Genomic DNA, 22,938 nt, shown 5'->3' with positions numbered 1-22,938 from the left:
GCCCATGTCTTTGATAGCCAAATCTCACAGTATTTCAATTGATCATAAGTCTTTAACTTGTCAAATAGATATGATTCATAGAGTAGAATCAATCAAATAGAACAGAAACATAATGTTTCCTAGAAGATCATGCATTGTTATTGTATGCTTAGCCTATTAACAACACTCATCAGTTGCCTCAGTAGAAATCACCAATCACTGCATCAGGAGAAAAATGTGTTAATGCATCCAATTACTGTCTGTGCAGATTGTTGCCCAACTGATTCTGAGTGTTCATGACCAAKGTGTGTGTGGGGTAGCTTCACTTTGCATTGATTGAAGATCTGCTGTCTGTCATCATGCTCTTTCTGGAATGTGGTGCTCATTTCAGCAACCATCTGCTCCTTTACAGTAGCTCTACACACACAAACACACACACACTGCACACAACCCCCATTTACTCAAACAACTACTTCTCATTCTGTGAATGTTTAAAATGCACAGCTTCACCTTGAGGGCTCATATGGTATGTTGGGAAATTACATTTCCTCAATGCGACCTTGTAGAAGGAGCTTTGATTATAGAGGCTGTAGTGTGAGCTGGTCTGTGGGGACATGGAACCTGCCTGCCTTACTATAATGACCTTTAAAAGACCTGAGACCTAGGAGGGGAACAGTATTTAATTCTGTTGGCTGTGGCTGGCTGGCTGGCCGTCTCTGGTGGTTTGGTTTTTAATACTGTACTTCTAACAGAATAGCCACTGACTGAAAGACAACCACCGAACCAATAGGATTCAAACCTTTGATTGCTATATCTTTAGTCAGGTGATAAGCCTGCTTTGTAGGGTGTGTAGGGAAACCCCAAACCTTCGACTTATCTGTGTGTGTGTGTGTGTGTGTGTGCCCCCGAATGCATGTGTGTCCCAGTGCCAGGATGTCCAGTGAGGTGCAGCCCAGCTCGAGGCCAGAAGACAGTCCCAACACAAGTGGAGGCAGCTGGGACGCGGAGCAGAGAGAGGTGGCCCCTCCGGGTCAGGAGCAGGGTCAGGAGCGAGATCAGACAACGCCCAAGAAGAAAGAGGCCAAGATATCCAGCAAGACCGCTGCCAAGCTCTCCACCAGCGCCAAGAGGTATAGCTGCAATTCTCTCTATTCTATTCTGTCCATGTAGGTTGTGTAAGGAAGTGTCCTTGATGGTCTTGTTCAAAAGTACTTCATAAACAGTATAATACGGAGATGATATTGACTCAGATGCACCTTGAAGCAGTGGATTTATTATAACCATCAATGGGTTATTATGAAATTCAATGGTCTGTGGGACATTAGAGAAAAACAAAGTGTTTGTGTCACAGAGAGAGAGCCCATGGATGCATGAACATGAACAAGGGAGGCCTGCATGTTCTGTAATTAGTCCATTTCCCCCTGGATTCCCTCGTTCATTCCCTCATTTATTCCTCCCTCCATCCTCTCTTAACAGCCTGCAGCCTCATCAGGTAAAGTTTGCCACTTCAGGAGAAAATACTGTAGATGAAATTACAGAGCGTACTGTGCATTCAAGCCTGGGAACGACTTACTCCATAACCGTGGTGATTGTATTACAGTTATACAGCCCCTTGCAGAAAGACGTCTTTTTCCACTGCCTATAGTGAATAGTAGGACACAATGATTTACCCTCAGTCTCCTCTCATCATGAACCAGAGAGTTTATTATCAATACAAGCACACAGAGGAGATGAGGGGATCTGCTGTCGTTTGTTCTGCCATCGCTCACTCGCTCTTTGAGGTGTGGTGCCTACCTGTCAGCACTCCTCTGTGTGTGTCCGTGTGTGTGTATGTGTGCACATTCCTCCATGGCGTGACATTTGGAGCGGAACGAGGGAATGAGTCGACAGCGACAGGGATGACAGGTTAAATTAACAAAAGGACCACCTGAGGTTCTCTCCTGCTCTGAGCCGTGGTGGTGGTGGCGGCGGTGGTGGTAGTGGTGGTGGTGGTGGTGGTGGTAGTGGTGGTGAGCGGAGGGGTGCCCTTTCTACTGATGTTGTGACGCTTCCCTGTCTCCTGATATTGGAAGGCTGCTTGTCATTGTCCTCTCCCATGGCTGCAGCTGACTGTTTGTATAGCTCATCTAGCAGATGTATATATATTTTTTTAAGTATCTTATATATTTGTATATTTATTATTTGTATAATTTTTTCTTTTTTGGTGCATTTTTAAACAATATTTATATGTTCATATGTTTTATTTTATTTATTTTTATTTTTATTATTTATATATATATATTTAAATATTTTTTATTTATTTTACCTTTATTTAACTAGGCAAGTCAGTTAATAACAAATTCTTATTTACAATGACAGATAGTAACAACAGTTGTTGCGAGCATTGTGAATAGATGATTTAGGGCCAGGGGCCACATGAAGCGTCTCAGACTAGGATCAGTTTAGCCTTTTAGATCATAATGAATCAAATTGTTATGGACAGGGAGGACCTAATTTACATCATCACCCCTACTCTGAGACGCATTATACATTCGGAACTAGGCTTATATCTCAAAATTTTTATGTTTATGATTATTCATGAGAGTAGCAGGGGTTAGAAGCAAAATTATTTTCCAATCGTTTAGTGAACAGAACCATTCTTTTTTGTTGTTGTTCTGTTCCACTGTTCCAACCAGGAAAATAAATATCTGAACCAGTTCGAACACCAAAAAAGTTATGTTTTATATCGTTCCTTTCTGCTCCTTTTTAAACCTCTGAAATCAACATTAAATTGATCAGTGCGGATAGAGCAGCAAGCTATATTTAGTTGTTTACATGCATTGGAGAGACAAGTGTAGGGCGCGAGGTGCAACTGAAATTTTGCGGGTGGGGGGAAAGCGAGAGAGGTTGGAGGAGGAGGCTTGAGGCATTGGGCATCTTGTTATGACATGCATTATCTGAATTAGGCCCACAGAATTATACCTACGGAGGAGCGACTTCTATGAGGGAACTTTGAATGTCTTTGAACTTTCAAGAGTTGGCTTAATGTGGGACCAATTAAAAATCTCTCTCCCTAATTTCTGAATRACGTTTGTAATGTCAGTAGGCTACAGTAGCTTATGCTTCGGAGGGGTAGGTAGCTTACACATGCACACACACTGCTAAAGATTTTCAGCTGGCAGGCAGACACTGGAATAAGTTTCTGAGTGACAGAGTGAGTACTTTGCATAGGCGCTTTGTTGCGTTTTTTTGTGGCACTGGGAAAAAAAATCCAGGAATGTAAAAAAACAGTATTAAAACCTGTTCCCATGCTTTTAAAATAACAGTTCTGTTCCGGAACAGTATAGATCACTTTCGTTCCCAGTTCTGATTCTTTTCTGGTTTTTGGTTTTGTTCCCTGAACCAGTTCCAAACCCTGGAGAGTAGCTTGTTGTCAGTGTTGTCTCAGTGTGAGTGGAATATTGCAGCCTTAATGGACGGTGAAGTCATTGATTGTAAAAAACAAAACAACAAAAAACAGCATCTGGCTGTTAAAATCCTCAGAGCAAATCATTGGCATAGTTATGTAATGAGCAGTGCTGTGTATGGCAGTGAAATGTGAACCCTGTCTTGATCCCGTCTACTCACTAAACTAAACCTTTATTTAGTTTAGCTGTTAGCTGTGGAAATGATTCCAACATGTAGGGAGAGAGGAAGGGGGGAGAAAGTAAGAGAGAGGGAAGGATAGAAAGAGGGAGGGGAGAGTAGGAGAGGAGAGAGAGAGAGACTAAATCAGTCAGATTTATTCCACCCTGTCATTAAAATCCTCATCTCAATATCAGTTTCATAATTGATTTGTCCAGAAAGCAAATATGACTCTTTTACACAGCAAGGCCTGTCTGTAGTCAATGTCAATTTGCACAGGCTCATGAAACAAGATGAGGAATTCAACAGTGCGTCCCTATATTGATATAGCTTGACAGGATGTATTCCTGTATTCAATCACAATGCTAGGAGCTCATTAGGAAATCAATAAGTTATTCAGTGTGTAGACAGGATTTATATAACACACCGGCTAGCTAGTATGTCGTGTGTGTCTGTGTGGGTTTAGCATTACGTATATATAATCTGTATGTGATGTTTGTGTGTAATGTATATAAAGTGTGTGTGTAACATGTGTTCCTCCTCATTCCCCAGAATTCAGAAGGAGCTGGCTGAGATAACCTTGGACCCGCCACCTAACTGCAGGTAGGAGCTTGTTCATTGTCTGTTTTATGACTGTCTGTACTTCAGTGTGTGTACAGTGCCTTCGGAACATATTCAAGGCCCTTGACTTTTTCCACATTTTGTTAGGTTACAGCCTTATTCTAAAATAGATTAAATAGTTTTTTCCCTCATCAATCGAACACACAATACCCCACAATGAGAGTCTTTATGTTCCTTTTGGCAAACTCCAAGCAGGCTGTCATGTGCTTTTTACTGAGGAGCGGCTTCTGTCTGGCCACTCTACCATAAAGGCCTGATTGGTGTTATGCTGCAGAGATGGTTGTCCTTCTGGAAGGTTCTCCCATCTCCACAGAGGAACTCTGGAGCTCTGTCAGAGTGACCATCGGGTTCTTGGTCACCTCCCTGACCAAGTTCCATTCTCCCCCGATTGCTCAGTTTGGCTGGGCGGCCAGCTCTAGGAAGAGTCTTGATGGTTCCAAACTTCTTCCAATTAAGAATTATGGAGGCAACTGTGTTGTTGGCGACCTTCAATGCTGCAGAATTATTTTGGTACCCTTCGCCAGATCTGTCCCTCAACACGATCCTGTCTCCAGGATGCACCTGAGCTCAATTTCTAGTCTCATAGCAACGGGTCTGAATACTTATGTAAATAAGGTATTTCTGTTTAAAATGTTTAATACATTTGCAAAAATGTATAAAAAACTGTTTTTGCTTTGTCATTATGGGGTATTGTGTGTAGATTGCTGAGGATTTTTATTTATTTAATCAATTTTAGAATAAGGCTGTAACATAACAAAGTGTGTCAAAAGTCAAGGGGTCTAAATACTTTCCGAAGGCACTGTATATTGTCTGTGTGTGTGCACATGTGTTTGTGCGTAAGCGTGTTAATTGTCTGTTCCACCTGTTTTATGTATCTGTGACACCTGAGGCACTCTGTCAGTCTGTGCTGTGCATGGCGGAGAAGGAAGGGGGATTGTGAAGGGCCTGTGCTGTGCTGACTGAGTCACTCAGATGAATGGTATACAGGTATACATTACTGCAGTGCCGCCTGCATTTACAATGCAGTTTGTCAGTCTGTTGGGCTGACTGTGAGATGAATAGACCTATCAGAGCTGTGTGCATGGTGAGTCACAGCAAAAGAAGAAAGATAAGTGATTGACCTGATTGGCCAGTAAGTTCACTACTGGGAGCACTCTAGTTATGTTGCTTGCCGCTACCGCATTTGCGCCGACTCTTGCGGCTGGGAAAGGCACTCTTTCAAATTTTCAATGCACAAACACACTAGCTGAGGAGAGAAAGGGAGATAATATGAATTTGTGTGATCTGAAAAAGGTGTGGGTGATTCAGAGAAAATCAACTTCACGACTAAAAACACTCCCGTGGCAGTTCTAAAACCATTTCCGCCGGAGCTATACAGAGAATCTCAATGAAGCATACAATCATATTCACTGACAAAGAGCTAAAGGGAGATGGGTAAAAATAGATTTCAGACATTTGTATTGAAAATGACATTTGTATGAAAATCGGTTATTTGAAGAATGTACATTATGAAGCAGTTTCATGACGAGTGGATTCACTTCGGCGTCAGGCAGCGGCAGTTTGGTCGCCTCAGAGAGGTGTGTGTGTGTGTGTGAGAGAGATGAGTGAATAATTGGCCACAGTCTGCTGGAGTATCTTTAAGTACAATGCAATGTGAGGGAGCTCTGACAAACTTGAATTGTAGATTTCTGTATTGAATCCCCTTGGGGTGTTTGTTCATTCTTACAGAAACTAGCCCAAGCTCCCCTCCAAGTCTTCTATAAACACATGTGTAGTTTTCTAGTGTTTGGTTTGCAAATGTTGACACAACAATATAAAATTTCAACATGTATTTTATGAGATAAAAGCAATGAGCATGAATAATATTTTTCATATATGGATGTAATAAACCGTTTTATTTATGGTAGCCTACACAGTACATTAGAAGTTATGAGGCTAATTTCCTCTTGTTTTGTACTGTATTCCTTTAATAGTGCTACGAGTAGAAACATCCACCATCTGTTTATCAAATGCTGTGTGTGTGTTCTGCCTGTCCTCACCGACTAATTGACGTGACAACAGTGTTAATAGTCTCTGTAGAGGAGGACGGGGCGGGTGAGAGGCGTCAGATGTGAGGGAGCGGACACTGTAATACACACAGCTCATTAGCTTCTCTTTATTTTTCTCCATCCTTTCTTCTGGCGTCTGCAGCGAACCGCTTCTGCTCTTCCTCCTCATTCCAATAAAACCCGACTCCACTCATCATGATCACAGAACACCTCATAAACATTCTCTCACTCTCTCCCTTTCTTTTTCTCTCGCCCTTCCTCTCTCACTCTGTTTTTTATCCCTATTTTAAAGAGAGCAGAGGGAGTCGTGATACTTTACCCTTGGGAAAATAAAACACATCTAACTTTCATCGAAACGTGTCTCATTTGAAGAACATATTTCGCAACATGTTGAAAGTAAGCAGGCCAAGCAGGCAGGATGTGGATTATATATTATGGGATGCTAAGGGGATATTTTCTCTTTTTTTAATCATCTTTGTCACCTGAGCAGAGAGTAATTCATTGAATGTGAGAAGTGCTCTGCAAGGCTATGTAAATACCCCCTCAACAGACACATTATATTGCCTCACTGCTCAACACGCCTTTTTACCTCCGTGTGTGTGTGTTTTTGTTAATTACCATATCCTTTCATGATGGTCCTGGCAGCGTTTTGATAAGAATCCCCCATTGGCAGAAGGAAACAATGTGGATATCTTGGAGGATTGGCCATGCTTTCGTTCTTTCTCTCTCTCTCTCTCTCTCTCTCTTTCTTTCTTTCTTTCTATCTTTCTTTCTTTCTTCCTCCCACTCTCTGCCACTATTCCCCCCTCTTTCTCTCTATCTCTCCTTCCCTCCCTTCCTCCATAATCCCAGGAACATTGTGTGTTAGCGTGTTGTTCCAGAGTAATCCATTCTGAAGACCAGTAATCATCTCCAGACATCACAGTGATGACTGATGAAGTGATGAAGTGAAATAGAAAGTATTGATGCATATCGTAACGGGGAACTACAAAGGAGAAAATATCTAATTCCACACTGTGATTATCAGGGTGGTGGTGCTGTGTGATTGACTAATATATGCCTCAATTAGCTTTGCAATGTAATTGACTTGCAGCAGTCTCTCTCCCGGTTTCAGACATACTCCGATATGAGCATTCAGATCTGATTCTTATCATCTTGTATATATACTGTAGATGAAGATGATACAGGAGGCTGGAAACGGCTGGGTTAGCTCTTTCAGAGAGCTAACCCAAAGACTTGACGAAGACCTAAGGCTGGAAACATTTTCAATAATGCACAGGGGAGGGAGGAAGCATACATGACAGTGTGCAGAGTCTATTTAAACCTTTGCGGAGCTTTTTCAGAGACACACAGATTTCATGCATAACATGAACAGAGGCTGCTGTGGAGCCCTCCTGTTTCTGGGTCTGAGTGATGTGAGGTGGAGCCCTCCTGTTTCTGGGTCTGAGTGATGTGAGGTGGAGCCCTCCTGTTTCTGGGTCTGAGTGATGTGAGGTGGGCCCTCCTGTTTCTGGGTCTGAGTGATGTGAGTTGGAGCCCTCCTGTTTCTGGGTCTGAGTGATGTGAGTGGGAGCCCTCCTGTTTCTGGGTCTGAGTGATGTGAGGTGGAGCCTCCTGTTTCTGGGTCTGAGTGATGTGAGGTGGAGCCCTCCTGTTTCTGGGTCTGAGTGATGTGAGTTGGAGCCCTCCTGTTTCTGGGTCTGAGTGATTGTAAGGTGGAGCCCTCCTGTTTCTGGGTCTGAGTGATGTGAGGTGGAACCCTCCTGTTTCTGGGTCTGAGTGATGTGAGGTGGAGCCCTCCTGTTTCTGGGTCTGAGTGATGTGAGGTGGAGCCCTCCTGTTTCTGGGTCTGAGTGATGTGAGGTGGAGCCCTCCTGTTTCTGGGTCTGAGTGATGTGAGTTGGAGCCCTCCTGTTTCTGGTCTGAGTGATGTAAGGTGGAGCCCTCCTGTTTCTGGGTCTGAGTGATGTGAGGTGGAACCCTCCTGTTTCTGGGTCTGAGTGATGTGAGGTGGAGCCCTCCTGTTTCTGGGTCTGAGTGATGTGAGGTGGAGCCCTCCTGTTTCTGGTCTGAGTGATGTGAGGTGGAGCCCTCCTGTTTCCTGGTCTGAGTGATGTGAGGTGGAGCCCTCCTGTTTCTGGGTCTGAGTGATGTGAGGTGGAGCCCTCCTGTTTCTGGGTCTGAGTGATGTGAGGTTACCTGTGTTTTCTGGTGAGAGATGGTTAACCAGTCTTTGTCTAGGCTGAGTAGATGGCTGTCCTTTTAGTGCTTCTATTAGAAGTATCTGCATGCTTCCCAGCCAAAACAGTTCAGAAGAGTTTTTTGTTTTTGTTTTGGACTTTGGTGAGGGGTTTTTCGGCTGTTCGGCGCACAATTTCTTTCTTGAGACCAGCCAAAGTTCGATACCCAAAGTCTATGCACCTTCGTCCGTGATTGGTCAACTGTAAGGATTCTTCAATAAATGTACAATTGTGCGAATAAGATCTCCTCAGCAAAAAAACGTAAAAATGTATGACAGATTTCTTGAGTTATCGTATATATAAATTCCGACTATTTTTTTGAAAGTGTATACTGGCTCCGGCGTCTCAAAATGCACATACAGTACGTTTGCCGCTTTTTATGCGAGCACACTCGTTTTGTTTGCCTAGCCGACATAAGCTAGCCGCCAGCCGAACTGAAGCATGCTGGCGCCTTGAGGGAGGAAAGGAGGACAGAGGAAGGAGAGGAGAAGGGGGAGGCGAGGACAGACGGGGGGAGGCGAGGACAGACGGAGGGAGGCGAGGACAGACAGAGGGAGGCGAGGACAGACGGAGGGAGGAGAGGACAGACGGCGGGAGGAGAGGAGGATAGGACATAGGGAGTAGAGGAGAGGAGAGAGGAGGGTGAAAACAACAGAGGGATGAGAGGAGGGCGGAGAGGACAGAGAGGATAGAACAGAGGGAGGAGAGGAGGGTGGAGGGGACAGCGGGAGGAAGGAAGGAGAGGAGAGGAGGGTGGAGACTAGTGAGGAGAGGACAGAGGGAGAAGAGGAGGGAGGAGAGAACAAGACAGCGTTTTGATTATCGCGGTGGCGGTAGAAGGGGGGGTTCTGATTGGTGTGGTGTAGTAGTAATGTGTCACATTCCACTTCTCTGACATTCATCATACATACCAAGCAGTCATTTGAACTGCTCTCATGTGGAAAGTATAAATGTATAAACAGCACACACTCACATATCAACATGATCAAGTGTCTGCTTGATGTCAGTATAATCATTTAATATGAAGAGTGTTTACTTGGCAGATAGTGAATGAGTGATTTGTTCAGGTCAACTCATATGAATTTAGTTTTTACGACTAAACCAACAAACCAGCAGCAAGCCAAACAGGCAATCCCAGAGTCCACAGGGAGACTAAAAGTTCAAGCACTTAATCGTTTTTAACGAGAGAAGAACATCATTGTAAAAATTACTCTGAGAGAAAGAGAGATTAATTAAACAGTCAATTTGGAAGCATTGGAGTGCAACTGCTATTGTTATGATATGCTTAGCATTCCATGTTCCACATCATTACGCTTTCTCTCAGCTAGGAGGGTAGGATGTTATTGCCAGAGAATTCTAATAGAATTCAATCAGAGGGAGTAATATGTCACCAGAAATCCATGAATAAGCAACAAGCTTTAAATGTTTTTTATGAGTTCAAGGGGATGTTTGGAGTCTAGCCTCTCCTTTCGGCTGTATTAGTCTCTTTTATTTGAATTTGAAGGGGAGGGGAGAGGGAGAGAATATAGTCATACTCCCATCTGGTCCACAGAAGCTAAGAGAGGCCTAGGAAGATTCCTCCACTTGCTGTGACCTCACACTATGGATCTAATTACCCTCAGCTGGYTGGAGGGCCTTTCTCTTSTTTGCTCTTCTGTTCTCTTTTCACAGACACTCTACATGTCTTTATCTTCTCTCCCACTCTCTCCCGCTCTTCACTCCCTCGCTATGCTTCTTCTCACACACTACAGATCCTCATTTCACCATTATAATGTCCAATTCACCAATCTCCATACTTTATTTTTTGTCTGTCTGCTCTGCCGTTAGACACAGTTGATTAAAGCCTCTGACGAAGTGGAGTTATGTGACCAGTGTTATTATGAGAGATGCTCATCGTGTCTCTGTGTTGGGTGAGTGATTAGCCCCTCATTAACATGCTGCCTGCAGTATCCTTTGGTAGTCCATGGACACAGACATCATCATCATCATAATTTTATTACCCACAGAGTCATGTTTGGCTTATACTGTCTCGTGTAAGTGTGTGTATTGAGGAAAGGAGAACCCGCTGAGGTAGAGAAGGAAGTTAACAGAGCACACTTGTTGATAATAGTTTACATTAAAAAATATTTATTTTTATTTAACCTTTATTTAAGTAGGCATGTTAGTTAATAAACAAATTAGGCACATTTGGGCAGTCTTGAGACAACATTTTGAACAGAAATGCAATGGTTCATTGGATCAGTCTTATACTTTGCACATACACTGCTGCCATCTAGTGGCCAAAATCTCAATTGCACCTGGGCTGGAATAATACATTATGGCCTTTCCCTTGCATTTCAAAGATGATGGTACAAAAAAAATACAAAAGAACAGTTGTTTTTTTCTTTGTATGATCTTTTACCAGATCTATTGTGTTGTATTCTCCTACATTCCTTTCACATTTCCACAAACTTCAAAGAGTTTTCTTTCAAATGGTACCAAGAATATGCATATCCTTGTTTCAGGGCCTGAGCTACAGGCAGTTAGATTTGGGTATGTCATTTTAGGCGAAAATTGAAAAAAAGGGGCGGATCCTTGCAATGACCCAAAGGCCTCCTGCGGGGACGGGTGCTGGGATTTTTCCTATTTTGTTGCCTTTCAACCTGGAATTAAAATAGATTTTTGGGGGGTTTGTATCATTTGATTTCCACAACATGCCTCCCACTTTGAAGATGCAAAATATTTTTTTGTTGTGAAATAAACAAGAAATAAGACAAAAAAACAGAAAACTTGAGCGTGCATAACTATTCACCCCCCCCAAAGTAAATACTTTTAGAGCCACCTTTTGCAAATAAATACAGCTGCAATTCTCTTTGTGTATGTCTCTATAAGCTTGGTACATCTAGCCACTGGGATTTTTGCCCACTTTTCAAGTCAAAACTGCTCCAGGTCCTTCAAGTTGGATGGGTTCCGCTGGTGGACAGCAATCTTTAAGTCATACCACAGATTCTCAATTGGAATGAGGTCTGGGCTTTGACAAGGCCATTCCAAGACATTTAAAAATGTTTCCCCTTAAACCACTCAAGTGTTGCTTTAGCAGTATGCTTAGGGTCATTGTCCTGCTGGAAGGTGAACCTCTGTCCCAGGCTCAAAACTCTGGAAGACTGAAACAGGTTTCCCTCAAGAATTTCCCTCTATTTAGCACCATCCATCATTCCTTCAATTCTGACCAGTGTCCCAGTCCCTGCCGATGGAAAAACATCCCCACAGCATGATGCTGCCACCACCATGCTTCACTGTGGGGATGGTGTTCTCATGGTGATGAGAGGTGTTGGGTTTGCGCCAGATGGCTTAAAGTGGTTCTATGGACAGATACTCCAATCTCCGCTGTGGAGCTTTGAAGCTCCTTCAGGGTTATCTTTGGTCTCTTTGTTGCCTCTCTGATTAATGCCCTCCTTGCCTGGTCCGTGAGTTTTGGTGGGTGACCCTCTCTTGGCAGGTTTGTTGTGGTGCCATATTCTTTCAATTTTTTAATAATGGATTTAATGGTGCTCTGTGGGATGTTCAAAGTTTCAGATATTTTTTTATAAGCCACCCCGGGTCTGTACTTCTCCAACTTTGTCCCTGACCTGTTTGGAGAGCTCCTTGGTCTTCATGGTGCAACCTGCTTGGTGTGCAAAGCTGTCATCAAGGCAAAGGGTGGTTACTTTGAAGAATCTAAAATCTATTTTGATTTGTTTAACACTTTTTTGGTTACTACATGTGTGTTATTTCATAGTTTTGATGTCATGACAAGAGAGACACCACAACACTACATAAAGAGAGACCTAAGACAACAACATAGCATGGCAGCAACACATGACAACACAGCATGGTAGCAACACAACATGACAACAACATGGTAGCAATACAGCATGGCAGCAGCACAACATGGTAGCAACACAAAACAAGCTGCAAACGTTATTGGGCACAGACAGCAGCACAAAGGACAAAGAAGTTAGAGAGAACAATACATCACGCAAAGCAGCCACAAATGTCAGTAAATGTGTAGAGCCATTTCAGTCAACTATCTGGCTTCCCCACTGGCTTTAACAGCCAATATCTCAACACAGCGACAAACACACAGCAAGAGGACTAAGGCTGTCCTGGCTGGGCGTCTCTCTCTATATCTGCCTCTGTTGTTGTTACAGCAGTACTCAACTAACCAGTTGTGAGGGGAAATGGACAGAGGCGTGCTGCCTCCCGCCCGAGCAATGCCAGCAACGTCCCTGTACTGTGTACATACCTGATAATGTTATTGACATGATACATGGCTCCTGGAGGGCAGAACAAGCTGGAGGGAAGGCAGGGTATGGATGGATCAAATATATAAATCTGTACCTGTCACATACTTCGTAAACAACAGGTGTAGACTAACAGTCAAACGCTTAGTTACGGGTCCTTTCAAACAATGCAGAGAAAGATACAAATAAATAAATAGAAGTAGTGACACAAGGAATAAATAAAAGAGTGAATAACTAATAAAAATAACGAGGCTATATACAGGGAGTACCAGTACCGAGTCGATGTGATAAAATGATGGTGATAAAATGGTCAGGTCTGTTTTCTTAGTGGATTGAGGTCAAAACTGACATGTGGTTTCAGCAATAGTGCTCAGAAGTTCTGAATGCACCCAGGCTACTTGTATCCATGTATACCTGTATACCCCACAAGACATGCCACCATAGGTCTCTTCACGATCCCAGAGTCCAGAACAGACTATGGGAGGGGCACAGTACTACATAGAACCATGGCTACATGGAACTCTATTGCACATCAGGTAACTGATGCAAGCAGTAGAATCAGATTTAAAAAACAGATAACAATACACCTTATGGAACAGCGGGGACTGTGAAGAGACACACACACATGCACATACACACATACACATGATAAGACACACACTCTACACACATGTACACATGGATTTTCTATTGTAGATATGTGGTAGTAGAGTAGTGGCCTGAGGGAACACACTTAATGTGTTGTGAAAAGTGTTATGAAAGGTCATGTCATGTTGTATATAACTGCCTTAATGTTCCGATTGTCATAATAAATACAAATACAACTGCTGCATAATAATAAACCTCACAGTGGTACTCAGTCATATAGTAGAAATAGACTTCACAGCGTTACTCAGTCATACTGTAGAAATAGACTTCACAGTGTTACTCATCATACTGTAGAAATAGACTTCACAGTGTTACTCAGTCATACAGTAGAAATAGACGTCACAGCGTTACTCAGTCATACTGTAGAAATAGACTTCACAGCGTTACTCAGTCATACTGTAGAAATAGACTTCACAGCGTTACTCAGTCATACTGTAGAAATAGACTTCACAGTGTTACTCGGTCATACTGTAGAAATAGACTTCACAGTGTTACTCAGTCATACTGTAGAAATAGACTTCACAGTGTTACTCAGTCATACTGTAGAAATAGACTTCACAGTGTTTACTCACTGATACTGAAGAAATATACTTCACAGTGTTACAGTCATAGAGTAAAAATAGACTTCACAGTGGTACTCAGTCATAGAGTAGAATAGACTTCACAGCGTTACTCAGTTGTACTGTAGACATAGACTTCACAGTGGTACTCAGTCATACTGTAGACATAGACTTCACAGTGGTACTCAGTCATAGAGTAGAAATAGACTTCACAGCGTTACTCAGTTGTACTGTAGACATAGACTTCACAGTGTTACTCAGTCTAAGATAGAAATAGACGTCACGTTACTCAGTCATACTGTAGAAATAGACTTCACAGCGTTACTCAGTCATACTGTAGAAATAGACTTCACAGCGTTACTCAGTCATACTGTAGAAATAGACTTCACAGTGTTACTCAGTCATACTGTAGAAATAGACTTCACAGTGTACTCAGTCATACTGTAGAAATAGACTTCACAGTGTTACTCAGTCATACTGTAGAAATAGACTTCACAGTGTTACTCAGTCATGAGAAGAAATACTTCACAGTGTACTCAGTCGTACTGTAGAATAGACTTCACAGTGGTACTCAGTCATAGAGTAGAAATAGACTTCACAGCGTTACTCAGTTGTACTGTAGACATAGACTTCACAGTGGTACTCAGTCATACTGTAGACATAGACTTCACAGTGGTACTCAGTCATAGAGTAGAAATAGACTTCACAGCGTTACTCAGTTGTACTGTAGACATAGACTTACAGTGTACTCAGTCATACTGTAGACATAGACTTCACAGTGGTACTCAGTCGTACTGTAGAAATAGACTTCACAGTGTTACTCAGTCATACTGTAGAAATAGACTTCACGGTGTTACTCAGTCATACTGTAGAAATAGACTCACAGTGTTACTCAGTCATACTGAAGAAATAGACTTCACAGTGTTACTCACTCATACTGTAGAAATAGACTTCACAGTGCTACTCAGTCGTACTGTAGAAATAGACTTCACAGTGATACGCAGTCGTACTGTAGATGTAAGGATGGCCGCTGGTTGAGATGAGAAGCAGGTACAGGGAGTGAACATTTAATAGCAACGGACATGGAAAAGGACAGGACAGCGTCTGGACAAGAACATAACGACATTAATGCTGACACAGGGAACAAATGGGGGGCAGACAGTTATAGGCGGGGCAATCAACAAAGGGAAGGAGTCAGGTGAGTCCAATAAGCGCTGCTGCGCATAATGATGGTGACAGGTGTGGCATAATGAAGGGCAAGCCTGGCACCCTCGAGCGCCAGAGAGGGAGAGCGGGAGCAGGCGTGACAGTAGAAATAGACTTCACAGTGGTACTCGATCATATTGTAGACATAGACTTCACAGTGGTACTCAGTCGTACTGTAAGAAATAGACTTCACAGTGTTACTCACTCATACTGTAGAAATAGACTTCACAGTGTTACTCACTCATACTGTAGAAACAGACTTCACAGTGTTACTCAGTTGTACTGTAGAAATAGACTTCACAGTGGTACTCGATCATACTGTAAGACATAGACTTCACAGTGGTACTCAGTCATACTGTAGAAATAGACTTCAGTGTTACTCAGTCGTACTGTAGAAATAGACTTCACAGTGTTACTCAGTCATACTGTAGAAATAGACTTCACAGTGTTACTCAGTCATACTATAGAAAAGACTTCACAGTGTTACTCAGTCGTACTGTAGAAATAGACTTCAGTGTTATTCAGTCGTACTGTAGAAATAGACTTCACAGTGGTACTCAGTCATACAGTAGAAATAGACTTCACAGTGTTACTCAGTCGTACTGTAGAAATATACTTCACAGTGTTACTCAGTCATACTGTAGAAATAGACTTCACAGTGTTACTCATTCGTACTGTAGAAATAGACTTCACAGTGTTACTCAGTCATACTGTAGAAATAGACTTCACAGTGTTACTCAGTCGTAGTGAAATAGACTTCACAGTGTTACTCAGTCGTACTGTAGAAATATACTTCAGTGTTACTCAGTCATACTGTAGAAAAAGACTTCACAGTGTTACTGTCACGTTCTGACCTGTTTTCTGTTAGTTGTTTTATGTGTTAGCTGGTCAGGACGTGAGTTTGGGTGGGCAGTCTATGTTTTCTGTTTCTATGTTGGTTTGGGTACCTAATATGGTTCTCAATTAGAGGCGGGTGGTTTTCATCTCCTCTGATTGAGAATCATATTAAGGTAGGTGTTTCACATTGTTTTCGTGGGTGGTTGTCTCCTGTGTCTGTGTCTATGTTGCACCATACGGGACTGTTTCGTTCGTTCGTCGTTTTATGTAGTCATTTTCCTGTCCGTTCGTTCTGCGTTACATGTAAGTCCTTACGTTCAGGTTTGTCTCCTCCGTTTGTTGTTTTGTTTAGTTTTAAGTGAAGTTCGTGTTGTCGTCTTTACTTTAATAAATATCATGTCAAATCACAAGTCTGCATTTGGTTCGATCCTGCTCCTCCTCTTCGGTATGAAGAGAGGAGGAACGCCGTTCAGAACCACCCACCAATCCAGAACCAAACAGCGCAAGTTCAAGCAGCGGCCAAGAGATCAGGACTCATGGACTTGAAGGACGTATTAAACGGCAAGGGTTGCTACACATGGGAGGAGATCCTGGCTGGAAGGATCGCCTCCCATGGGAACAGCTGGAGGCGCTTAGGAGGCGGAGGCAACGGGAGAGAGGAACCGCAGATATGAAGGTACGCGGCTAGCAAGGAAGCCCGAGAAGAAACCAAAACATTTCTTGGGGGGGGCTAAGAGGTAGTGGGCCAAGGGCAGGTAGGACCCTGCGCCCACTTCTCAAGCTAAACCGTGGAGAGCGGGAGTACGGGCAGACGCGTGTTACGCAGTAGAGCGCACGGTGTCTCCTGTACGTGTGCATAGCCCGGTGCGGGTTATTCCACCTCCCGCACTGGTAGGGCTAGATTGAGCATTGAGCCAAGTGCCATGAAGCCGGCTCTACATATCTGGCCACCAGTGCGTCTCCTTGGCCGGCTTACATGCACCAGCCTTACGCATGGTGTCCCCGGTTCGCCTACATAGCCCGGTGCGGGTTATTCCACCTCCCCGCACTGGGCGGGCGCGGGGAGCATTCAACCAGGTAAGGTTGGGCAGGCTCAATGCTCCAGGGAGCCAGTACGCCTGCACGGTCCGGTATTTCCGGCGCTACCTCCCGCCCCAGCCCAGTACCACCGTGCCTACACCACGCACCAGGCTTCCAGTGCGTCTTCAGAGCCCTGTTCCTCCTCCACGCACTATCCCTGTGGTGCGTGTACCAGTTCGGTGCCTCCAGTTCCCGGCACCACCGCACTAGCCACCTGTGCGTCTCCAGAGCCCTGTACACACTGTTACTTCTCCCCGTACTAGTCCTGATGTGCGTCCACTCAGCCCGGTGCCACCAGTGCCGGTACCACGCAACAGGCACAGAGTACGCTTTAGAGTCCAGTGTGCCCTGTCCCTGCTCCCCCCACGCACTAGCATGAAGGTGCGTGTCCTTAGCCCGGTGCCTCCATTCCGGCACCACGCACTAGGTCTATAGTGCGCCTTATCCGGTCTGAGCCATCCGTCTCCCCAGCGGCCATCTGAGCCATCCGTCTCCCCAGCGCCATCTGAGCCATCCGTCTCCCCAGCGCCATCTGAGCCATCCGTCTCCCCAGCGCCATCTGAGCCATCCGTCTCCCCCGAGCCATTAGAGCCGCCCGTCTGTCCCGAGCCGTCAGAGCCGATAGTCAGTCAGGAGCCGCTAGAGCCATTCGTCAGACAGGATCTGCCAGAGCCGCCAACCAGACAGGATCTGCCAGAGCCGCCAACCAGACAGGATCTGCCAGAGCCGCCAACAGACAGGATCTGCCAGAGCCCCAACCAGACAGGATCTGCCAGAGCCGCCAACCAGACAGGATCTGCCAGAGCCGCTAGTGAGCCATGAGCAGCCAGAGCCGTCAGCAGAGCCATGAGCAGCCAGAGCCGTCAGCGAGCCATGGGCAGCCAGAGCCGTCAGCGAGCCATGGGCAGCCAGAGCGTCAGCGAGCCATGAGCGTCCAGAGCCGTCAGCCTGCCATGAGCGTCCAGAGCCGTCAGCCTGCCATGAGCGTCCAGACGCGTTCAGCCTGCCATGAGGTCCAGAGCCGTCAGCCTGCCATGAGCGTCCAGAGCGTTCAGCCTGCCATGAGCGTCCAGAGCCGTCAGTCAGCCATGAGCTGCCCCTCAGCCCGACGCTGTTAGTAATCCAGAACTGCCCCTCAGTCCAGAGCTGTCTCTCTGTCCGGAGCTGCCCTTCAGTCCGGAGTTGCCCTCTATCCTGAGCTACCTCTCTATCCTGAGCTACCTCTCTATTCCGACCTACCTCGCTGTCCTGAGCTACTGGTCCTGGAGCTGTCCCTTATCTCGGTGTTGCCCCTTATATAGGGGGGTGGAAAAGGAGGGTGGTCATTCTAAGGGGGAGACGTAAGCCTGGATTGACTATGGTGGGGTGGGGACCTCGCCCAAGCCTGAGCACCACCGTGGTCAGATGCCCACCAGACCCTCCCCTAGACTTTGTGCTGGTGCGCCCGGAGTTCGCACCTTGAGGGGGGGGGTTATGTCACGTTCCTGACCTGTTTTCTGTTAGTTGTTTTATGTGTTAGCTGGTCAGGACGTGAGTTTGGGTGGGCAGTCTATGTTTCTGTTTCTATGTTGGTTTGGGTACCTAATATGGTTCTCAATTAGAGGCAGGTGGTTTTCATCTCCTCTGATTGAGAATCATATTAAGGTAGGTGTTTTCACATTGTTTGTCGTGGGTGTTGTCTCCTGTGTCTGTGTCTATGTTGCACCATACGGACTGTTTCGTTCGTTTCGTTTTATGTAGTCATTTTCCTGTACGTTCGTTCTGCGTTACCATGTTAAGTTTTCTTAACATTCAGGTTTGTCTACTCCGTTTGTTGTTTTGTTTAGTTTTAAGTGAAGTTCGTGTTGTCGTCTTTACTTTAATAAATATCATGTCAAATCACAAGTCTGCATTTTGGTTCGATCCCTGCTCCTCCTCTTCGTATGAAGAGGAGGAGGAACGCCGTTACAGTTACTCAGTCATACTGTAGAAATATACTTCAGTGTTACTCAGTCATACTGTAGAAAAAGACTTCAGTTTTACTCAGTCGTACTGTAGAAATAGACTTCAGTGTTACTCAGTCATACTGTAGAAATAGACTTCAGTGTTACTCAGTCGTACTGTAGAAATAGACTTCACAGTGTTACTCAGTCGTACTGTAGAAATAGACTTCACAGTGTTACTCAGTCGTACTGTAGAAATAGACTTCAGTGTTACTCAGTCATACTGTAGAAATAGACTAAACAGCATTCTCCAGATCACCCTGTAATGTACTCCAGTCAGCAGACATAATGCCAGAGAATCAGTGGAAATGATGATGATGTTCTTATTGCGCTACAGTATCTGATCTCTTCCTCCCAGATACTACTGGCTGCTCCAGCCTCTCGTGCTGCTTTGCCCTCTAACATGAAGAAAGACACTCATTTGAATGGAGAGCAATGTTTCAAGGCACTGTAGTTCTGCATTGCTGAGTGTCCGGACTCCGGACAGAGGTCACTTTTCCACCAGCTGCAGCTGTATTCAACCTATGGGAGACATTCCTACCAGGACACACACACACCAGGGTGGAAAATGCTAGGATCCTCTCTAGTCTCAGGTCTCATTCTCATGAGACCGCCCTCCTCCACACTGTAAATGGCTGTTTCATTGTCTACATGCCTGCCTAGGTTTAGCTTTCCAGCTGACGTGGCTGTGACAGGAGTCAATACCCGGGCTGTTGAATTCTTAATGTGCCCTTTATGCTGCTACACTTCCCCTTTAAACCCCAGTAACCCTTAGTGGGCCTATCTCTCCTTTTATCTCTGGGCTGTTTCAGGAGGAGGAGGAGGGGAGGGGGGGACAGGTGTAATACTGTTTTAAGAGCAGTGTAAATCAGTGGTGGGTTACTCTTTTTCAAAGTGCTCCTCTCCTTCCTTCATCCTCTCCTTCTTTCAACCTCTGATTCTTTCTTCCTCTCCTTCCTCATCTCCTTTCTTCCTCCTGTCCTTCTTCCTTCCTCATCTCCTTCCTTCCTACCTCATCTCCTTCTTCCTTCCTCATGTCCTTCCTTCCTCCTCTCTTTCTTTCCTCCTCTCCTTCTTTCCTCCTCTCCTTCTTTCCTCCTCTCCTTTCTTCTTTCCTTCCTTCTTCCTCTCCTTCCTTCCTCCTCTCATTCTTTCCTTCTCTCCTTTCCTCCTCTCCTTCTTTCTACCTCTCCTTCTTTCCACCTCTCCTTCCTCCTCTCCGTCTCCTCCGCTCCGAGGCTTTGTTAATAAAAGTGGTAACACTACTTAAAGCTGACAGGTGTAAATTGTTTTTAAGCATTATGCATTATGAGCATATACAAACACATATATTGTCAAATGTCTGTGGCCTGGGTCCTCCAGTCACTGAGAGGCTCAGGTTGTATCTGCTGCTCGTGTGTATTAACTGTAAACAGTGAAATGTTGTCACCCGGACAAATGGCTTCCAATGCAAACACTGGCATGGGTGGGATTCTATTACAATTCTGGCACGGAGTCCAGCGTAGACACACACATGCCCATGGCCTTGCTCCACTCACAAAGACAGGATATCAGCTTCCTGCCAGGGCTTTGATTTTCATTTCAGGTGGCTCTCCTCCTGCCCTTTCACAGCTGCCACTGAGAGGGAGAACAGAGGAAACGTGGGGAATCTCTGTGTTCAGGGTTCTCCCAACCCCGTCTCCTCAGGGACCAGCAGCCATTTCACATATTTAATCTATTTCAGTGCCAGCATACCTAATTCAACTTGTCAACTAATCATCAAGCCCTGGAATAGCTCAAATAAGTGGAATGGCAAGAGGGTTTGGGAATACAGGACAACTCAATCTAGATGAGAGTGAGAGAAGCTCTTCAAACTCAATCTGGTACAGTTTTGAGAAAGAAAGGTTGTCGAAGAGCGGATGGTCAGGCGTCACAGGACAGAGACTGTGTGTCGTTTGCAGGCAGGTATCGCAATAGCACTGTTGTGAAATCAATGCTCTCAGTGCAGTGTAATTAATACAGCCATTATCACTATAGGCAAGAAAGAGATGGTTTATTTATACCACAACAAGTGTAACTGGTGGGATTCTTGCCACAGACTTCTCGTATGCGAAGCCATTAGACCAAGAGGATATCCTCAAGGCCAAAGGTCCTTTAAAAACATTTATTTTTTACAGTTGCGAGGTTTTGCCTGTGGAAACTGATTCATGCACACACAGAAGGCAGCTTTGTACAAAACATCTATGTGAAAATGATATATCCTGCTGCAGCAACAACAAATACATGAACTGTCTTTGTTAAAGGAAGATATTGGAGTCTACTTTTTGTGCGAATCTCGAAACCTACCCTATTTTTCAGTCACTAGGGAAAACTAATCAAAAGCTAAGCCACCATTTTTTTACGTGTTTATTATGTCTTTGTTTATTTATTTGTCTAGAAAGGGACAGTAATCAGAAGCTAAGTCCTTGTTGACTAATTAGTGAGAGGTAACAAGCTCCTCTGGAAATTCTCACAACCACTGAGTCGGCAGGTCTTATGCTGCCATCTCTCTTTGCACACACACGCACTCACGCAGTCTGAGAGGAAGAGGGATCAATTGGAGCAGAACTGTGTGTCTGACCTCCAATTTAACTATAGAGCGTGAGGATCAGTTAGAGGCTGAGAGGGGCAGACAGGGTGGACCAGGGTCACTAGGGTTAGAGCTGAGCGGACGCGTGGAGACAGACACATTGATCTGAGGAGTACATCAATCAACAAGCCTGTGAAAGTATTGTAGAGTATTAGAAACTATTTCTGTTGGGTCACAACTACCATTGTTCTGTAAGGAGACTGCCAGGAGACTCAATAGCAATCCATATATTTTTCAATTTCACACACACACTTCCAAAAACAGCCATTGTAAAAACGACATAGAAGTGTTCCTTGGCAGCATCACATCAGTGAGAGCAAAGCCAGCCTTGTGAGCCCGTGGCCAGAGTCATGATTCCTGCTAACTTCTGTTCCTGTTTTCGTCCAAATCAGACCAGTCCTGGTGGTATCGTCATGGCTTTTATCTTAACGTCTTTTATCTTCAAAAACTGAGAGCGAAAGATTGAATCTTCTTTGAGGGAGAGACTAGAGCCTTATCTCTCAGAGAGATAAAGAGGGGGTAGCAGTCAGTCAGCATTCCAGTCAAGCAACAATACATCAAGTAACTCTGCAGTTTACACCAGTGGAGGCTGTGGGAGGAGCTATAGGAGGACGGGCTCATTGTAATGGCTGGAATGGAATGAATGGAACGTTATCAAACACATCACATATATGGAAACCAGGTTTAACTACCCTCCATTTATTCCATTCAGCAAATTACAATGAGCCCGTCCTCCTATAGCTCCTCCCACCAGCCTCCACTGGTTTACACCTTCTGTGTACTTAGAAGAAACCTTTCCTCACCTCTAAAAACTGCTATCCCTTGCAGTCCAGTCCGCAGGCAAAGCACTTTGGGGCGAGGGAGGTAACATTAAATAAGGGAAGCAGTGAAATCTCTGTCTTAAATTGGATGCTACAAGCAATGAATGGCTTTAACTGCAACACTCAAGGAGTGATACAGCCAGGCAAGACAAAATAAATAGGAGTGCATGAACAAAGCTATAATATGCAAGAACTGGCCCTCTGGTTGTTCACAGATCCCAAGGAGAAGGACTGGGTGAAAGGGGTGTTTATCTCTTATCTTATCTCCACACTGTGCACACACAGCAATGTGTGTGTGTGTGTGTGTGTGTGTGTGTGTGTGTGTGTGTGTGTGTGTGTGTGTGTGTGTGTGTGTGTGTGTGTGTGTGTGTGTGTGTTGTGTGTGTGTTGTGTGTGTGTGTGTTGTGTGTGTGTGTGTGGTGTGTGTGGTGTGTTTGAGGGCG

At 44.6% G+C, this 22,938-nt stretch overlaps 1 protein-coding gene across 1 annotated transcript in view; it reads left to right on the top strand.

Annotated features, from left to right (window-relative positions):
* Positions 1–22,938, top strand: part of LOC111955079 (ubiquitin-conjugating enzyme E2 E2) — a 49,653-nt gene that overhangs the window by 755 nt on the left and 25,960 nt on the right. Inside the window, exons 2-3 of the mRNA XM_023975149.2 lie at positions 906–1,109; positions 4,135–4,185. Coding sequence (XP_023830917.1) covers positions 913–1,109; positions 4,135–4,185 — 248 coding nt within the window. The 5' untranslated portion in view covers positions 906–912. The remainder of the gene's footprint in view (positions 1–905; positions 1,110–4,134; positions 4,186–22,938) is intronic.

This window comes from Salvelinus sp. IW2-2015, linkage group LG30, assembly GCF_002910315.2.
Source record: "Salvelinus sp. IW2-2015 linkage group LG30, ASM291031v2, whole genome shotgun sequence".
NCBI classification, from domain to species: Eukaryota; Metazoa; Chordata; class Actinopteri; order Salmoniformes; family Salmonidae; genus Salvelinus; species Salvelinus sp. IW2-2015.
The sequence above is the reverse complement of the archived record's forward strand: the minus strand, read 5'-3'. Positions and strand labels throughout refer to the sequence as shown.